This window comes from Cherax quadricarinatus, chromosome 87, assembly GCF_038502225.1.
Source record: "Cherax quadricarinatus isolate ZL_2023a chromosome 87, ASM3850222v1, whole genome shotgun sequence".
In the NCBI taxonomy this organism is placed as follows: domain Eukaryota; kingdom Metazoa; phylum Arthropoda; class Malacostraca; order Decapoda; family Parastacidae; genus Cherax; species Cherax quadricarinatus.
In genome coordinates, this window is record NC_091378.1 from 2,705,101 (window position 1) to 2,724,824 (window position 19,724).

Sequence of the window (19,724 nt, forward strand, 5' to 3'; positions counted from 1 at the left end):
ACCTTACAAGGCTGATCCATGACACTACCTTACAAGGCTGACTCATGACACTACCTTACAAGGCTGACCCATGACACTACCTTACAAGGCTGATCCATGACACTACCTTACAAGGCTGATCCATGACAGTACCTTACAAGGCTGATCCACGACACTACCTTACAAGGCTGATCCATGACACTACCTTACAAGGCTGATCCACGACGCTACCTTACAAGGCTGATCCATGACACTAGTTTACAAGGCTGACCCATGACACTACCTTACAAGGCTGACCCATGTCACTTTCGTACAAGGTTGACCCATGACACTACCTTACAAGGCTGATCCATGACACTATCTTACAAGGCTGATCCATGACACTAACTTACAAGGCTGACCCATCACACTACATTACAAAGGTGACCCATGACACTAACTTACCATCGTACAAGGCTGACCCGTGACACTACATTACAAGGCTGACCCATGACACTACCTTACAAGGCTGATCCATGACACTACCTTACAAGGCTGACCCATGACACTACCTTACAAGGCTGACTCATCACACTACCCTACAAGGCTGACCCATGACACTATCTTACAAAGCTGACCCATGGTACTTTCGTACAAGGTTGACCCATGACACTACCTTCTAAGGGTTCCCATGACACTACCTTACAAGGCTGACTCATGACACTACCTTACAAGGCTGATCCGTGACACTACCTTACAAGGCTGATCCATGACACTACCTTACAAGGCTGACTCATGACACTACCTTACAAGGCTGACCCATGACACTACCTTACAAGGCTGATCCATGACACTACCTTACAAGGCTGATCCATGACAGTACCTTACAAGGCTGATCCACGACACTACCTTACAAGGCTGATCCATGACACTACTTTTACAAGGATGATCCACGACGCTACCTTACAAGGCTGATCCATGACACTACCTTACAAGGCTGATCCATGACAGTACCTTACAAGGCTGATCCATGTCACTACCTTACAAGGCTGACCCATGGCACTTTCGTACAAGGTTGACCCATGACACTACCTTACAAGGCTGATCCATGACACTACCTTACAAGGCTGATCCATGACACTACCTTACAAGGCTGACCCATGACACTACCTTACAAGGGTGACCCATGACACTACCTTACAAGGCTGACCCATGACACTGCCGTACAAAGGTGACCCATGACACTGCCTTACAAGGGTGACCCATGACACTACCTTACAAGGCTGACCCATGACACTACCTTAGAAGGGTGACCCATGACACTACCTTACAAGGCTGACCCATGACACTACCTTACAAGGGTGACCCATGACACTGCCTTACAAGGGTGACCCATGATACTACCTTACAAGGTGACCCATGACACTATCTTACAAAGCTGTCCCATGGCACTTTCGTACAAGGTTGACCCATGACACTACCTTACAAGGCTGATCCATGACACTACCTTACAAGGCTGATCCATGACACTACCTTACAAGGCTGATCCATGACACTACCTTACAAGGCTGATCCATGACACTACCTTACAAGGGTGACCCATGACACTGCCTTACAAGGGTGACCCATGACACTAACTTACCATGACAACAGCAGTCACTTGAAGTGACTGACAGTCTGTGACATGATTTAACTTGACTGTCTAAATTCACCTTAATGCTGTTGACTGTTACTCTTAGTATATATACACACTGAGAGACATACATCTCTGTGTATATACACTGAGAGACATACACCTCTCAGTGTATATACACTGAGAGACATGCATCTCTGTGTATATATACTGAGAGACATACACATCTCAGTGTATATACACACACACACATACATACATTGCGTGAATATACACCTCACAGTGTATATTCCCGCAAATTAACACTAAGATATACACTCTTGTATTAATGTATATTTCTTATATCTACCGATTTATATAAATATACATTTTAATGTATACTTTGCATACATTAAAATAATTTTTTGATTCACCTTCACATATAAGAAATTATTATTATTATTATTATTATTATTATTATTATTATTATTATTATTATTATTATTATTATTATTATTATTATTATTATTATTATTTCGTGGAAAAAGCCCATTTAAATAATATTTACAGACAACTGAAGGACCATTTAAATGACCTTTAGAGTTATTAAAGACCTCCTAAAAGCCATTTTAAAGACTAAATATTTAAAGTAATTTAGAAACCTTTTAGACCATTTAAGGACATTTTAAGGAGAATTTAAATGACATTTAAAGACACTTAAAGACCCACATTAAAACAATTTAAAGGCCATTAAAATGTTATTTCAAGCCAATTAAAGACCCACATTAAATGCCATTTAAATGTGATTTAAAGCTATTTAAAGACCCATAATAAAGACCATTTAAAAATATTTAAATATTTTTTAAAACCAATTAAAGACCGTTTAAGGATATTTTTAAAGCCATTTAAAAAAGCCATTTCAGCTCCCATTAAAACTGGTAATGATGCCAATTTGGGTTAATTAAGGCCTAATTTACTCACCTCCCATTACCCAATTATTCCTGCTGCCCTGTTCACCTAGCAGTAAGTAGGTACCTCTTAGTAGACTGTTGTGAAAATATTCCACTGAATGGCTTTCTTGGGTTATCCTGGCTTATCCACCCTGCTGGGTTACTAACCCAGGATAACACTACATGGCCGTGCTTGAGTTATCCTGGCTTATCCACCCTGCTGGGTTACTAACCCAGGATAACACTACATGGCCGTGCTTGAGTTATCCTGGCTTATCCACCCTGCTGGGTTACTAACCCAGGATAACACTACATGGCCGTGCTTGGGTTATCCTGACTTATCCACCCTGCTGGGTTACTAACCCAGGATAACACTCCATGGCCGTGCTTGAGTTATCCTGGCTTATCCACCCTGCTGGGTTACTAACCCAGGATAACACTACATGGCCGTGCTTGAGTTATCCTGGCTTATCCACCCTGCTGGGTTACTAACCCAGGATAACACTACATGGCCGTGCTTGAGTTATCCTGGCTTATCCACCCTGCTGGGTTACTAATCCAGGATAACACTACATGGCCGTGCTTGAGTTATCCTGGCTTATCCACCCTGCTGGGTTACTAACCCAGGATAACACTACATGGCCGTGCTTGGGTTATCCTGGCTTATCCACCCTGCTGGGTTACTAACCCAGGATAACACTACATGGCCGTGCTTGGGTTATCCTGGCTTATCCACCCTGCTGGGTTACTAACCCAGGATAACACTACATGGCCGTGCTTGGGTTATCCTGGCTTATCCACCCTGCTGGGTTACTAACCCAGGATAACACTCCATGGCCGTGCTTGAGTTATCCTGGCTTATCCACCCTGCTGGGTTACTAACCCAGGATAACACTACATGGCCGTGCTTGGGTTATCCTGGCTTATCCACCCTGCTGGGTTACTAACCCAGGATAACACTACATGGCCGTGCTTGGGTTATCCTGGCTTATCCACCCTGCTGGGTTACTAACCCAGGATAACACTCCATGGCCGTGCTTGAGTTATCCTGGCTTATCCACCCTGCTGGGTTACTAACCCAGGATAACACTTCATGGCCGTGCTTGGGTTATCCTGGCTTATCCGCCCTGCTGGGTTACTAACCCTGGATAACACTACATGGCCGTGCTTGGGTTATCCTGGCTTATCCACCCTGCTGGGTTACTAACCCAGGATAACACTACATGGCCGTGCTTGGGTTATCCTGGCTTATCCACCCTGCTGGGTTACTAACCCAGGATAACACTCCATGGCCGTGCTTGAGTTATCCTGGCTTATCCACCCTGCTGGGTTACTAACCCAGGATAACACTACATGGCCGTGCTTGGGTTATCCTGGCTTATCCACCCTGCTGGGTTACTAACCCAGGATAACACTACATGGCCGTGCTTTGGTTATCCTGGCTTATCCACCCTGCTGGGTTACTAACCCAGGATAACACTACATGGCCGTGCTTGAGTTATCCTGGCTTATCCACCCTGCTGAGTTACTAACCCAGGATAACACTATATGGGCGTGCTTGGGTTATCCTGGCTTATCCACCCTGCTGGGTTACTAACCCAGGATAACACTACATGGCCGTGCTTGGGTTATCCTGACTTATCCACCCTGCTGGGTTGCTAACCCAGGATAGCACTACATGACCGTGGTTGCGTTTTCCTGGCTTATCCACTCTGCTGGGTTACTAACCCAGGATAGCACTACTTGACCGTGGTTGCGTTATCCTGGCTTATCCGTCTTACTGGGATATTAAGCCAGGGTCTGGGACCAAGGCAACATAGAAAATGTTAGAGTCTCAGACCGTTTTCTTGTACAAAGTTGAGGCGGTGTCTTACCCAGTCATGGGGCCCTCCCTGCGGTCCAGGACCAGTCATGGGGCCCTCCCTGTGGTCCAGGACCAGTCATGGGGCCCTCCCTGTGGTCCAAGACTAGTCAGAGGGCCCTCCCTGTGGTCCAGGACCAGTCATGGGGCCCTCCCTGTGGTCCAGGACCAATCATGGGGCCCTCCCTGTGGTTCAGGACTAGTCATGGGGCCCTCCCTGTGGTCCAGGAGCAGTCATGGAGCCCTCCCTGTGGTCCAAGAGCAGTCATGGGGCCCTCCCTGTGGTCCAGGACCAGTCATGGGGCCCTCCCTGTGGTCCAGGACCAGTCATGGGGCCCTCCCTGTGGTCCAGGACCAGTCATGGGGCCCTCCCTGTGGTCCAGGACTAGTCATTTGGCCTCCCGAGTGGTTCAGGACCAGTCATGGGCCCTCCCTGTTGTCCAAAACCAGTCATGGGGACCCCCATTGGTCCAGGACCAGTCATTGGGGCTCCCCAGTGGTCCACGACCAGTCAGGGGCCCTCCCTGTGGTCCAAGATTAGTCATGGGGCACCCCAGTTGTCCAGGACTAGTCACTAGGCCTCCCCAATGGTCCAAGACCAGCCATCGGGCTCCCTGTGGTCCAAGACCAGTCATGGGGCCCCTTGTGGTCCAGGACCAGTCATGGGTCCTCCTTGTGTTCTAGGACCAGTCATGGGCCTCTTTAGGGTCTAGGGCCAGTCATGTGGGCCTTCCATGATGATGATAATAATAATAAAAGTATTCATTGAGAGATGTGTATATCTCAGTGTATATACACTGAGAGATGTATAGATCTCAGTGTATATACACTGAGAGATGTATAGATCTCAGTGTATATACACTGAGAGATGTATAGATCTCAGTGTATATACACTGAGAGATGTATAGATCTCAGTGTATATACACTGAGAGATGTATAGATCTCAGTGTATATACACTGAGAGATGTATAGATCTCAGTGTATATACACTGAGAGATGTATAGATCTCAGTGTATATACACTGAGAGATGTATAGATCTCAGTGTATATACACTGAGAGATGTATAGATCTCAGTGTATATACACTGAGAGATGTATAGATCTCAGTGTATATACACTGAGAGATGTATAGATCTCAGTGTATATACACTGAGAGATGTATAGATCTCAGTGTATATACACTGAGAGATGTATAGATCTCAGTGTATATACACTGAGAGATGTATAGATCTCAGTGTATATACACTGAGAGATGTATAGATCTCAGTGTATATACACTGAGAGATGTATAGATCTCAGTGTATATACACTGAGAGATGTATAGATCTCAGTGTATATACACTGAGAGATGTATAGATCTCAGTGTATATACACTGAGAGATGTATAGATCTCAGTGTATATACACTGAGAGATGTATAGATCTCAGTGTATATACACTGAGAGATGTATAGATCTCAGTGTATATACACTGAGAGATGTATAGATCTCAGTGTATATACACTGAGAGATGTATAGATCTCAGTGTATATACACTGAGAGATGTATAGATCTCAGTGTATATACACTGAGAGATGTATAGATCTCAGTGTATATACACTGAGAGATGTATAGATCTCAGTGTATATACACTGAGAGATGTATAGATCTCAGTGTATATACACTGAGAGATGTATAGATCTCAGTGTATATACACTGAGAGATGTATAGATCTCAGTGTATATACACTGAGAGATGTATAGATCTCAGTGTATATACACTGAGAGATGTATAGATCTCAGTGTATATACACTGAGAGATGTATAGATCTCAGTGTATATACACTGAGAGATGTATAGATCTCAGTGTATATACACTGAGAGATGTATAGATCTCAGTGTATTTACACTGAGAGATGTATAGATCTCAGTGTATATACACTGAGAGATGTATAGATCTCAGTGTATATACACTGAGAGATGTATAGATCTCAGTGTATATACACTGAGAGATGTATAGATCTCAGTGTATATACACTGAGAGATGTATAGATCTCAGTGTATTTACACTGAGAGATGTATAGATCTCAGTGTATATACACTGAGAGATGTATAGATCTCAGTGTATATACACTGAGAGATGTATAGATCTCAGTGTATATACACTGAGAGATGTATAGATCTCAGTGTATATACACTGAGAGATGTATAGATCTCAGTGTATATACACTGAGAGATGTATAGATCTCAGTGTATATTCACTGAGAGATGTATAGATCTCAGTGTATATACACTGAGAGATGTATAGATCTCAGTGTATATACACTGAGAGATGTATAGATCTCAGTGTATATACACTGAGAGATGTATAGATCTCAGTGTATATACACTGAGAGATGTATAGATCTCAGTGTATATACACTGAGAGAGGTATAGATCTCAGTGTATATACACTGAGAGATGTATAGATCTCAGTGTATATACACTGAGAGATGTAGAGCTCTCAGTGTATATACACTGAGAGATGTATCGATCTCAGTGTATATACACTGAGAGATGTATAGATCTCAGTGTATATACACTGAGAGATGTATAGATCTCAGTGTATATACACTGAGAGATGTATAGATCTCAGTGTATATACACTGAGAGATGTATAGATCTCAGTGTATATACACTGAGAGATGTATAGATCTCAGTGTATATACACTGAGAGATGTATAGATCTCAGTGTATATACACTGAGAGATGTATAGATCTCAGTGTATATACACTGAGAGATGTATAGATCTCAGTGTATATACACTGAGAGATGTATAGATCTCAGTGTATATACACTGAGAGATGTATAGATCTCAGTGTATATACACTGAGAGATGTATAGATCTCAGTGTATATACACTGAGAGATGTATAGATCTCAGTGTATATACACTGAGAGATGTATAGATCTCAGTGTATATACACTGAGAGATGTATAGATCTCAGTGTATATACACTGAGAGATGTATAGATCTCAGTGTATATACACTGAGAGATGTATAGATCTCAGTGTATATACACTGAGAGATGTATAGATCTCAGTGTATATACACTGAGAGATGTATAGATCTCAGTGTATATACACTGAGAGATGTATAGATCTCAGTGTATATACACTGAGAGATGTATAGATCTCAGTGTATATACACTGAGAGATGTATAGATCTCAGTGTATATACACTGAGAGATGTATAGATCTCAGTGTATATACACTGAGAGATGTATAGATCTCAGTGTATATACACTGAGAGATGTATAGATCTCAGTGTATATACACTGAGAGATGTATAGATCTCAGTGTATATACACTGAGAGATGTATAGATCTCAGTGTATATACACTGAGAGATGTATAGATCTCAGTGTATATACACTGAGAGATGTATAGATCTCAGTGTATATACACTGAGAGATGTATAGATCTCAGTGTATATACACTGAGAGATGTATAGATCTCAGTGTATATACACTGAGAGATGTATAGATCTCAGTGTATATACACTGAGAGATGTATAGATCTCAGTGTATATACACTGAGAGATGTATAGATCTCAGTGTATATACACTGAGAGATGTATAGATCTCAGTGTATATACACTGAGAGATGTATAGATCTCAGTGTATATACACTGAGAGATGTATAGATCTCAGTGTATATACACTGAGAGATGTATATACACTGAGAGATGTATAGATCTCAGTGTATATACACTGAGAGATGTATAGATCTCAGTGTATATACACTGAGAGATGTATAGATCTCAGTGTATATACACTGAGAGATGTATAGATCTCAGTGTATATACACTGAGAGATGTATAGATCTCAGTGTATATACACTGAGAGATGTATAGATCTCAGTGTATATACACTGAGAGATGTATAGATCTCAGTGTATATACACTGAGAGATGTATAGATCTCAGTGTATATACACTGAGAGATGTATAGATCTCAGTGTATATACACTGAGAGATGTATAGATCTCAGTGTATATACACTGAGAGATGTATAGATCTCAGTGTATATACACTGAGAGATGTATAGATCTCAGTGTATATACACTGAGAGATGTATAGATCTCAGTGTATATACACTGAGAGATGTATAGATCTCAGTGTATATACACTGAGAGATGTATAGATCTCAGTGTATATACACTGAGAGATGTATAGATCTCAGTGTATATACACTGAGAGATGTATAGATCTCAGTGTATATACACTGAGAGATGTATAGATCTCAGTGTATATACACTGAGAGATGTATAGATCTCAGTGTATATACACTGAGAGATGTATAGATCTCAGTGTATATACACTGAGAGATGTATAGATCTCAGTGTATATACACTGAGAGATGTATAGATCTCAGTGTATATACACTGAGAGATGTATAGATCTCAGTGTATATACACTGAGAGATGTATAGATCTCAGTGTATATACACTGAGAGATGTATAGATCTCAGTGTATATACACTGAGAGATGTATAGATCTCAGTGTATATACACTTAGAGATGTATAGATCTCAGTGTATATACACTGAGAGATGTATAGATCTCAGTGTATATACACTGAGAGATGTATAGATCTCAGTGTATATACACTGAGAGATGTATAGATCTCAGTGTATATACACTGAGAGATGTATAGATCTCAGTGTATATACACTGAGAGATGTATAGATCTCAGTGTATATACACTGAGAGATGTATAGATCTCAGTGTATATACACTGAGAGATGTATAGATCTCAGTGTATATACACTGAGAGATGTATAGATCTCAGTGTATATACACTGAGAGATGTATAGATCTCAGTGTATATACACTGAGAGATGTATAGATCTCAGTGTATATACACTGAGAGATGTATAGATCTCAGTGTATATACACTGAGAGATGTATAGATCTCAGTGTATATACACGGAGAGATGTATAGATCTCAGTGTATATTCACTGAGAGATGTATAGATCTCAGGGTATATACACTGAGAGATGTCTAGATCTCAGTGTATATACAGTGAGAGATGTATAGATCTCAGTGTATATACACTGAGAGATGTATAGATCTCTCATGTGATCTCAGTGTATATACACTGAGAGATGTATACACTGAGAGATGTATAGATCTCAGTGTATATACACTGAGAGATGTATAGATCTCAGTGTATATACACTGAGAGATGTATAGATCTCAGTGTATATACACTGAGAGATGTATAGATCTCAGTGTATTTACACTGAGAGATGTATAGATCTCAGTGTATATACACTGAGAGATGTATAGATCTCAGTGTATATACACTGAGAGATGTATAGATCTCAGTGTATATACACTGAGAGATGTATAGATCTCAGTGTATATACACTGAGAGATGTATAGATCTCAGTGTATATACACTGAGAGATGTATAGATCTCAGTGTATTTACACTGAGAGATGTATAGATCTCAGTGTATATACACTCAGAGATGTATAGATCTCAGTGTATATTCACTGAGAGATGTATAGATCTCAGTGTATATTCACTGAGAGATGTATAGATCTCAGTGTATTTACACTGAGAGCTGTATATCTCCTCTCAGGGTATATACACAGAGGTGTATATCTCTCAGTATATATACACTGGTAGTTTAAAATAAATTATAGGTGTTTAAACATTCTTTATGACGTTCTTGTAGTAGATAAGCTTCAAACCCCATTAACCAACCACTAGAATATTTGAAAACCCCGGAAAAGTCCAGGATAACCCGAGAAAGCCAGGCAGAGTGGCTTATTTCCTTTGAGGACGTTAGGTCCTTCCCCCAGGATGCCTCCCACAACACCCAACTAACACATAGGTACCTATTTACTGCTAGGGACAGCAGGTGTAAGGGAACTAACAACCATGTACTGTGTATGGATGATTGTGATTGGATGAGTGTGTATGGATAAGTGTGTATGAATGAAAGTGTATGGATGAGTGTGTATGAACGTGTATCAGTGTGTATGCATGAATAATTATGGACGAGTGTAAATGGAAGAACATGTATCGAGTGTGAATTAATTACGAATGTGTATGGATGAGTGTATGAATATATATAGATGAATGTGAGAATGTGAAATTTTTTAAAAATAATAATTATTAATAATAATAACAATAAAGATTCCAAAATTTTATGTTATTATTAAATAAATTAAAAAAACTTAATTAATCTATTTATTAATTTAAATTGCATGTAATTAAAAGCAATTAATTACATGCAATTAATAATTTTTTTATGTATTATAATGCTTAAATAATATTAAGATAAACAAGGTAATTTTAATTTTAATTTTTTTCTTCTGTCGTCACTGTAATGGTGAACTATTTTATATTTCACAGAATTTGACTTTTTGTTTTATGAACTATTGAATTGTGTTATGTTGTAGTTTTTGAGGCCTTTTACCTGTGCGTGTGTGTGTGTGTGTGTGTGTGTGTGTGTGTGTTAACCTCCTACCTCTCTATTACAGCCTCCAACCCCCTCCAACAATCTCCACCCCCTCCCACACCCCCAGCAACCTCCACACACCCCCACACCTCCGCCCATGGAGCCACACCTCACCACGGCAATTCATTTTCTCGTTTAAAAAGATCTATTTATTGTCATAAGTGTTGTATGCGGCACTCGTACCCCACCAGTAACATATATGTATGTCTGTATACTATACAAGACCTCACTGGGGAAGGGAAACAGTACCCACTGGGGTATACAAGACCACACTTGGGATAGCAGTATACCCTTGGATACCACTAAAGAGGTTTCAACAGCACCCCGGTGCTCTTTACGACTTCAATAAATGCAGAATCCTTTGCCAGGACTGCTTAAGAAATCTAAACCGCGTCGACATAAGGCTAGGCAACGTTTCGCACCGTTCTAAACCATTATCAAGACACTAGGAAGGGTCGAAACGTGGCCTAGTTCTACATCTCGCTTCCGTAACACCAGTGCCTTGTACCAGTCACGTTACCGTGATTGGTATCTTAGAAGCTGAAGAAATACTCTCGCAAGAGTACCACTAAGGTCAAAGTTGTATAAAACTATATCGCCAATAAAGGTATCAGCTTGAAGCAATATCAGGCCTCTCTATACACATCTCATGGTTAAAAAAATGAGAGTGCTAATGCTTGTCTGAGAGAGGGCGTGGGAGAGTACGCAAACTACTGTACAAACATGAGTACACGTGAGAGTACTGAATACTTACATAGTACATGATATACCCTGCTTGGTTGACTAGGATTATTTTTTTTCCCCAAAACGATGTTTTGACCCTTTCGTTCCCCTGTCTTGCCCTCCCTACCAGCATTGCTTATTTTGGTAGGGTAATCCAGGTAGCTACCACCACCATCACTACTACCACCACTATTGTGACCACTAATACCACTACTACTACTACTACTACTACTACTACTACTACTACTACTACTACTACTACTACTACTACTACTACTACTACTAGTTCTACCACTACTACTACTACTACTACTACTTCTGCTACTGCTATTGCTACTACTGCTACTATTCAACACTTTCAAAGCTCTACGTTACGGTTTTCAACGTCATAAAGGCTGCTGTTCTGGTTGGACTATTGCATCACAAATAGTCTATTGTTACTGGAATTTAAGACAATAGTCACTCAAAAGATTGTCTGAGATGCACTATCCCAGTGATAGTTTGGGATTATATTCTGGTGATAGTGGTAATGGTGAGTGTGAAATCATTAGTGATGGTGATGAATGATGTCAGTAGTTACAAAAGTGATGTTGTGGTTGTGGTAATGACATTAGTGGGGGGGGGTTATGGTGTCAGCAGTGGAAGTGATAATGGTGGTGGTAGAGATTGTGGTAGAGGCAGTAGCGGTAGTGGAAGAGAAGTAGCAGTGGTGGTAGAGACAGTGTCAGTGATGATAGAGACAGTGTTAATGGTAGTAGAGACAGTAGCAGTGATGGTAGAGAGTGTCAGTGGTGGTAGAGACAGTAGCAGTGGTGGTAGAGACAGTGTCAGTGGTGGTAGAGACAGTGTCAGTGATGATAGAGACAGTGTTAATGGTAGTAGAGACAGTAGCAGTGATGGTAGAGAGTGTCAGTGGTGGTAGAGACAGTAGCAGTGGTGGTAGAGACAGTGTCAGTGATAATAGAGACAGTGTTAATGGTAGTAGAGACAGTAGCAGTGATGGTAGAGAGTGTCAGTGGTGGTAGAGACAGTAGCAGTGGTGGTAGAGACAGTGTCAGTGGTGGTAGAGACAATAGCAGTGGTGGTAGAGACAGTAGCAGTGATGGTAGAGTGTCAGCTGTGGTAGAGACAGTAGCAATGTTGGTAGAGATGGTGTCAGTGGTGGTAGAGACAGTAGCAGAGGTGGTAGAGACAGCGTCATTGGTGGTAGAGACAGTAGCAGAGGTGGTAGAGACAGTAGCAGAGGTGGTAGAGACAGTAGCAGAGGTGGTAGAGACAGCGTCAGTGGTGGTAGAGACAGTAGCAGTGATGGTAGAGACAGTGTCACTGGTGGTAGAGACAGTAGCAGTGGCGGTAGAGAAAGTGGTGGTGGCAGCTACTGAACAGCTGACACTCTCTGGAGCCATACGGGTTCCATCTTCAACAAACACAGTGTTTTCCTTCCACACGTTGTGTGCATGTTACTCCAACATTCCCTTGAGCTTCTTTACATACAAACATGTGTTCCACCTCACAGTGACTCTCACATGATGAAGCTATCAGTGTTAAGCACCAACACCCCTCTCATTTACCTATATATATATATATATATATATATATATATATATATATATATATATATATATGTGTGTGTGTGTGTGTGTGTGTGTGTGTGTGTGTGTGTGTGTGTGTGTGTGTGTGTGTGTGTGTGTGTGTGTGTGTGTGTGTGTGAAACATTATTTCAGTTTTCGCACTGACGTCTCCACGGAAATATCAAGACATCAATAGTTGATGTTCTTGTCTAGGAAACTTAGGGAGATGTCACCTGACATCTCTCTGAGAGTTTTGGCTGGTACTTTCACTAATGTCTAATACTGTTTTGACTTATATTTGGCACTGTAATACTTTCACTTACATCTCATACTGTGTATGTCAACATGTGTAATCCAAGATCACAGAAGGAATAATTTCGTTGCTGGTGGCAGTTCAGTGCCACCTATAATAACACTGAGGGGCCAGCGCCCCCCTCTCTCTACCTTGGCACTTCGCGGCTTTCTTCGTAGGCCTACGATAATAGGCCTAATTAGCCACTCATAAGTGTTCATTTAGGAAAAAATGAATCCTTTTTGACACGGTGGAAATAACTTGTTTCTTGACACGGAGAGGGTCAGGAGTCTCAAGCAGAGGACTCCACTCCTGCTGTTTGCAGCACCTGCTAGCAGGGAGTGAGACAGCTCACACTGCTTGCTTTCAAAGTGAGAAAAGCAAGAGCTACAGTTTGACAGTTGAGTTAGACGGGCATGTGTCCAGTAGGAGGAGAGCTTTAGCAAGATATTTCTCTGTGTTCTCGCGTCTCGTGGATAATGTACGGTTCGTGGTCGTATTCCGAACCCCTCACCTGGACATTGACATATTGCAGGGGTGGTGGAATGCATGGCAGAGTGGCAGGGTCCAGAGGCAGGGTGCTGGCACTGCTGTTGCTGTGCGCAGTGTTGCTGCTGTTGCTGACACTACTGTTGTTGCTGCTGCTGCTGCTATTGTTGCTACTGCCGCTGTTGTTGTAGCGGTGAGGGTGGTAGTGATGTGAACGCCTTGTGGAGCCAGGTTGAATGGGATTGGGCTCGGCACGTTCACCTGGTCGCATAAGTCGTTCACGGACCTCTTGAGACCTCGGAGAGTCAGGGGGAGAAGACTTGAGCAATGGCTGTGTGGATTGTGACTCGGCCATCCTTGAGGGCGTGTGTGAGGGCGTGCGAGAGACCATGGCTGTAGGAGGGGGTACTGACTTGGTCCTGGGGAGCGCTACGGTTGGCCGGGGGTCGTTGGTGAAGCTGGTTTCCCAGGTGGGTGGTGGAGGTGGAGGTGGAGCTGCCTCCAGTAACCGCTCCATCTGGCAGCAGTCGGTGCCTGAGTCTATGGAGGGAGTGGAGTTGAGTTCAGAGCGGACAGTGGAGAGGGAATACGAAGAGGGTAAAGGTATCAGGTAGTCTGTAGAGGCGGGGCTTTGGGGTTCGTCGCAGCGTCTAGAGACGGTCAGACATGCGTCGTTATCCAGCGGACGCATCACCGTAGCGTCCCTTTCTGCTGAGGGCGGCCGCTGGAACACAGGCAACACGTGACTCACAACATCAGGGTCCTGAAAGGCAAAGCACAACACTCATAAAAACACAAGAATATGACTGATCACTTCAGAATTGCCTCTTGAACTTCGGCTGTTCTCCAGTGTTGCAGTCTCCTGTGCTCAGCTGAAAAAGCCTGTTGAGCTGGAGATACGTTTCTGTACGTGTTGCACGTGTCTTGTTCATTAAGCTGTCAGTGTCATGCACTTTAACATGCATATAAATGGTCCAGAGCCTCGACAAGGTGATAAATTAGACACATACGCAACACTTGTGGAAACATTTCGCCACACTGGCTTCATCAGTCTTATACAAAGAAGAATGACAAGGATCAAAAGGAGTTTGAGCTAATCAGTTCCTCATCCTGGAGTCGATGTAATCAGACCATCAGTCTTTTCAAAACTGAAAAGATTGAGGGACTGATAACCTCAAAGTCCTTCCGATCTTCACTATTCTTCTTTGTATTGGACTGATGAAGCCACTGTGTGGCGAAACGTTTCCAAAATAAAGATACCCAAGTGTCGCACATGAGTCTAATTTATCACTTTAAACATGGGAAGAACAGAGGAGCACTGCAGAAGGTCTACTGGAATCAGACACATGTGTAACATCTGGATACCTGTATTTCGAAGACGTTTCGCTAACCAGCTGGCGAAAGAGAGAGAGAGAGAGAGAGAGAGAGAGAGAGAGAGAGAGAGAGAGAGAGAGAGAGAGAGAGAGAGAGAGAGAGAGAGAGCAACTCACAACCCATCCATACGAGAGGAAATTGTAGAAGACGATGTTTCGGTTCCTCCCTGAACCATTATCGGTCCAAAAACATCAAACGCTAGTGAGTTATCTACAAGGCGAGGAACGCTGTAGGCTCGATCCTCCTTACAACGATAGTCGACTCACACAGCCACGATTACTTTATTCGGTTACCTTTGTTTACGACGAGAGAAGTGTAAAGTGAATTATATTTCTTAATGTCGAAATAAATCATTTATTATTAAATCTGTTGACTTTCAGATTTATGCTGTCAACAGAGACAATTTTTCCACACGCTGACATATCCAGGTTGTCAGCTGGATTGTCAGTATCTCTGCTGACGATGCTGATACTGGGTGTACAGTTTTAAGATGCTGACACTAGAGGTTAGTAGCCACCAGCTGACACTGGAATTGTAGTCTATAAAATACCTTTCCTTGAGACTGTCAGCTGCTAAACATCAGTTGTAAAAATCAGCAGCTAGACATCAGCTGATAGATACCAGCTGATAGACATCAGCTGATAGATATCAGCTGATAGATACCAGCTGATAGACATCAGCTGATAGATATCAGCTGATAGATACCAGCTGATAGACATCAGCTGATAGATATCAGCTGATAGATATCAAAAGTAAAACATCAGCTGAATCACATTAGCTCTCACTACTCTGTCTGACGGGAGAAACATAAGATGATTCTCCACAAGGGCGAAACAGCGACTAACGATGAGAAATAAGGGTCGAGGAACTCATAAATATTAACCAACTTATCTGGGTAAGAGAGCGCCAGCTGCGGCTTCATTAACCACCTGCTGAGAGGACTGACAGCTGGTTAAGACTGAGGGAGGAAGGTCCACGATTTAATTCTCACCAGCTGAGAGATGTTTCCACATCTCAGCTGGTCTCCAAGACACCAGAAACTATCCCAGGGATGCTATCGTCCCTAGGATGCCGCCCACACCAGCTGGTTTACACTCACACACACACACACACACACACACAGTCATAGAGTAGGAGGCAGGAACCATACATAGTTTTAAGGCGAGGTATGATAGAGCTCATGGGGCAGGGAGAGAGAGGACCTAGTAGCAATCAGCGAAGAGGCGGGGCCAGGAGCTGTGACTCGACCCCTGCAACCACAAATAGGTGAGTGAGTACAAATAGGTGAGTACACACACACACACACACACACACACACACACACACACACACACACACACACACACACACACACACACACACACACATACACAGAAGTGTCCTTGTTTGCGGATGATGTGAAGTTAATGAGAAGAATCAAATCGGATGAGGATCAGGCAGGACTACAAAGAGACCTGGACAGGCTACAAGCCTGTTCCAGCAACTGGCTCCTTGAGTTTAACCCTGCCAAATGCAAAGTCATGAAGATTGGGGAAGGGCAAAGAAGACCGCAGACACAATATAGTTTAGATGGCCAAAGTCTGCAAACTTCACTCAAGGAAAAAGATCTGGGGGTGAATATAACACCGAGCATATCTCCTGAGGCGCACATCAATCAGATAACTGCTGCAGCATACGGGCGCCTGGCAAACCTACGGATAGCGTTCCGATACCTCAGTAAGGATTCGTTCAAGACTCTGCATACCATTTACGTCAGGCCCATACTGGAGTATGCAGCACCAGTTTGGAATCCACACCTAGTCAAGCACGTCAAGAAATTAGAGAAAGTGCAAAGGCTTGCAACAAGACTAGTCCCAAAGCTACGGGGATTGTCCTATGAAGAAAGGTTGAGGGAAATCGGCCTGACGACAATGGAGGCCAGGAGGGTCAGGGGAGACATGATAACGACATATAAAATACGGCGCGGAATAGACGAGGTGGACAAAGACGGGATGTTCCAGAGATGGGACACAGAAACAAGAGGTCACAGTTGGAAGTTGAAGACTCAGATGAATCAAACGGATGCTAGAAAGTATTTCTTCAGTCATAGAGTAGTCAAGCCGTGGAATAGCCTAGAAAGTGAAGTAGTGGAGGCGGGAACCATACATAGTTTTAAGGCGAGGTATGATAAAGCTCATGGAGCAGGGAGAGAGAGGACCTAGTAGCAGTCAGTGAAGAGGCGGGGCCAGGAGCTATGAATCGACCCCTGCAACCACAAATAGGTGAGTACAAATAGGTGAGTACACACACATCAACCTGACGACACTGGAGGACAGGAGAGATAGGGGGGCATGATAACGACATACAAAATACTGAGAGGAATTGACAAGGTGGACAAAGACAGGATATTCCAGAGACTGGACACAGCAACACGGGGACACAGTTGGAAGTTGAAGACACAGATGAATCACAGGGATGTTAGGAAATATTTCTTCAGCCACAGAGTAGTCAGGAAGTGGAATAGTTTGGGAAGCGATGTAGTGGAGGCAGGATCCATACATAGCTTTAAGCAGAGGTATGATAAAACTCACGGTTCAGGGAGAGTGACCTAGTAGCGATCAGTGAAGAGGCGGGGCCAGGAGCTCGGACTCGACCCCTGCAGCCTCAACTAGGTGAGTGCAACTAGGTGAGTACACACGCACACACACACACACACACACACACACACACACACACACACACACACACACACACACACACACACACACACACACACACACACACGCACACACACACACACACAGCGGGAACGCTTCACTCTGGAGGTCCCAAGGTTGTAATAGCAGTGATGTATAACCTACCACAGAACAATAGGAGGCCAAGGCAAGAGTACGACGAGAGCAATAGAGCGATGGTTGACACACTGGCTGCAGTGGCCAGAAGAGCTCATGCATGCAGGGCAAAGCTCCTGATCATGGGTGACTTTAACCACAAGGAGATCGATTGGGAGAACTTGGAGCCACATGGGGGCCAAGATACATGGAGGGCTAAGATGATGGAGGTGATACTGGAAAACTTTATGTACCAACACGTAAGGGACACTACAAGAGAGAGAGGAGAGGATGAACCAGCAAGACTGGACTTAGTATTCACCTTGAGTAGTGCAGATATCGAGGACATCACATATGAAAGACCCCTTGGGGCCAGCGATCATGTGGTTTTAAGCTTCGATTACACAGTAGAGCTACAAGTGGAGGCAGAAGCAGGAAGGCCAGGACGAATGAAGCCAAATTACACGGGAATGAGGAACTTCCTGAACGAGGTTCAGTGGGACAGAGAACTGGCAGGGAAGCCAGTTAATGAGATTATGGAATATGTAGCAACAATATGCAAGGAGGCTGAGGAGAGGTTTGTACCCAAGGGTAACAGGAATAATGAAAAAGCCAGGAAGAGCCCATGGTTCACCCAAAGGTGCAGGGAGGCAAAAACCAAGTGTGCTAGGGAATGGAAGAAATATAGAAACCAAAGGACCCAGGAGAATAAAGAGAGCAGTCGTAGAGCCAGAAACGAATATGCAAAGATAAGAATGGAGGCCCAAAGACAATATGAAAACGACATAGCAGCGAAAGCCAAATCTGACCCGAAACTGTTATACAGCCACATCAGGAGGAAAGCAACAGTCAAGGACCAGGTAATCAGGCTAAGGAAGGAAGGAAGGAGGAGAGACAACAGGAAATGACCGTGAAGTATGTGAGGAACTCAACAAGAGATTCAAAGAAGTGTTCACAGAGGAGACAGAAGGGGTTCCAGAAAGACAAAGAGGTGGGGCACACCACCATGTGCTGGACACAGTGCACACAACCGAGGAAGAAGTGAAGAGGCTTCTGAGTGAGCTAGATACCTCAAAGGCAATGGGGCCAGATAACATCTCCCCATGGCTCCTGAGAGAGGGAGCAGAGGCGCTATGTGTACCCCTAACAATAATATTCAATACATCTATCGAAATAGGGAGATTGCCTGAGGCATGGAAGACAGCAAATGTAGTCCCAATCTTTAAAAAAGGAGACAGACATGAAGCACTAAACTACAGACCAGTGTCACTGACATCATGGAGAAGATTATCAGGAGAAGAGTGGTGGAACACCTAGAAAGGAATGATCTCATCAACAGCAGCCATCATGGTTTCAGGGATGGGAAATTCTGTGTCACAAACCTACTGGAGTTCTATGACATGGTGACAGCAGTAAGACAAGAGAGAGAGGGGTGGGTGGATTGCATATTCTTGGACTGCAAGAAGGCGTTTGACACAGTTCCACACAAGAGATTAGTGCAAAAACTGGAGGACCAAGCAGGGATAACAGGAAAGGCACTACAATGGATCAGGAATACTTGTCAGGAAGACAGCAGTGAGTCATGGTGCGTGGCG

At 43.1% G+C, this 19,724-nt stretch overlaps 1 protein-coding gene across 1 annotated transcript in view; it reads right to left on the reverse strand.

Annotated features, from left to right (window-relative positions):
• Nucleotides 1–13,233: 13,233 nt before the first annotated feature.
• LOC128703840 (ALK tyrosine kinase receptor) overlaps nucleotides 13,234–19,724 on the reverse strand; it is a gene marked incomplete at its 5' end in the record, with an annotated part of 55,693 nt that continues 49,202 nt past the window's right edge. The window contains 1 exon segment of the mRNA XM_070103729.1: nucleotides 13,234–14,708. Coding sequence (XP_069959830.1) covers nucleotides 13,896–14,708 — 813 coding nt within the window.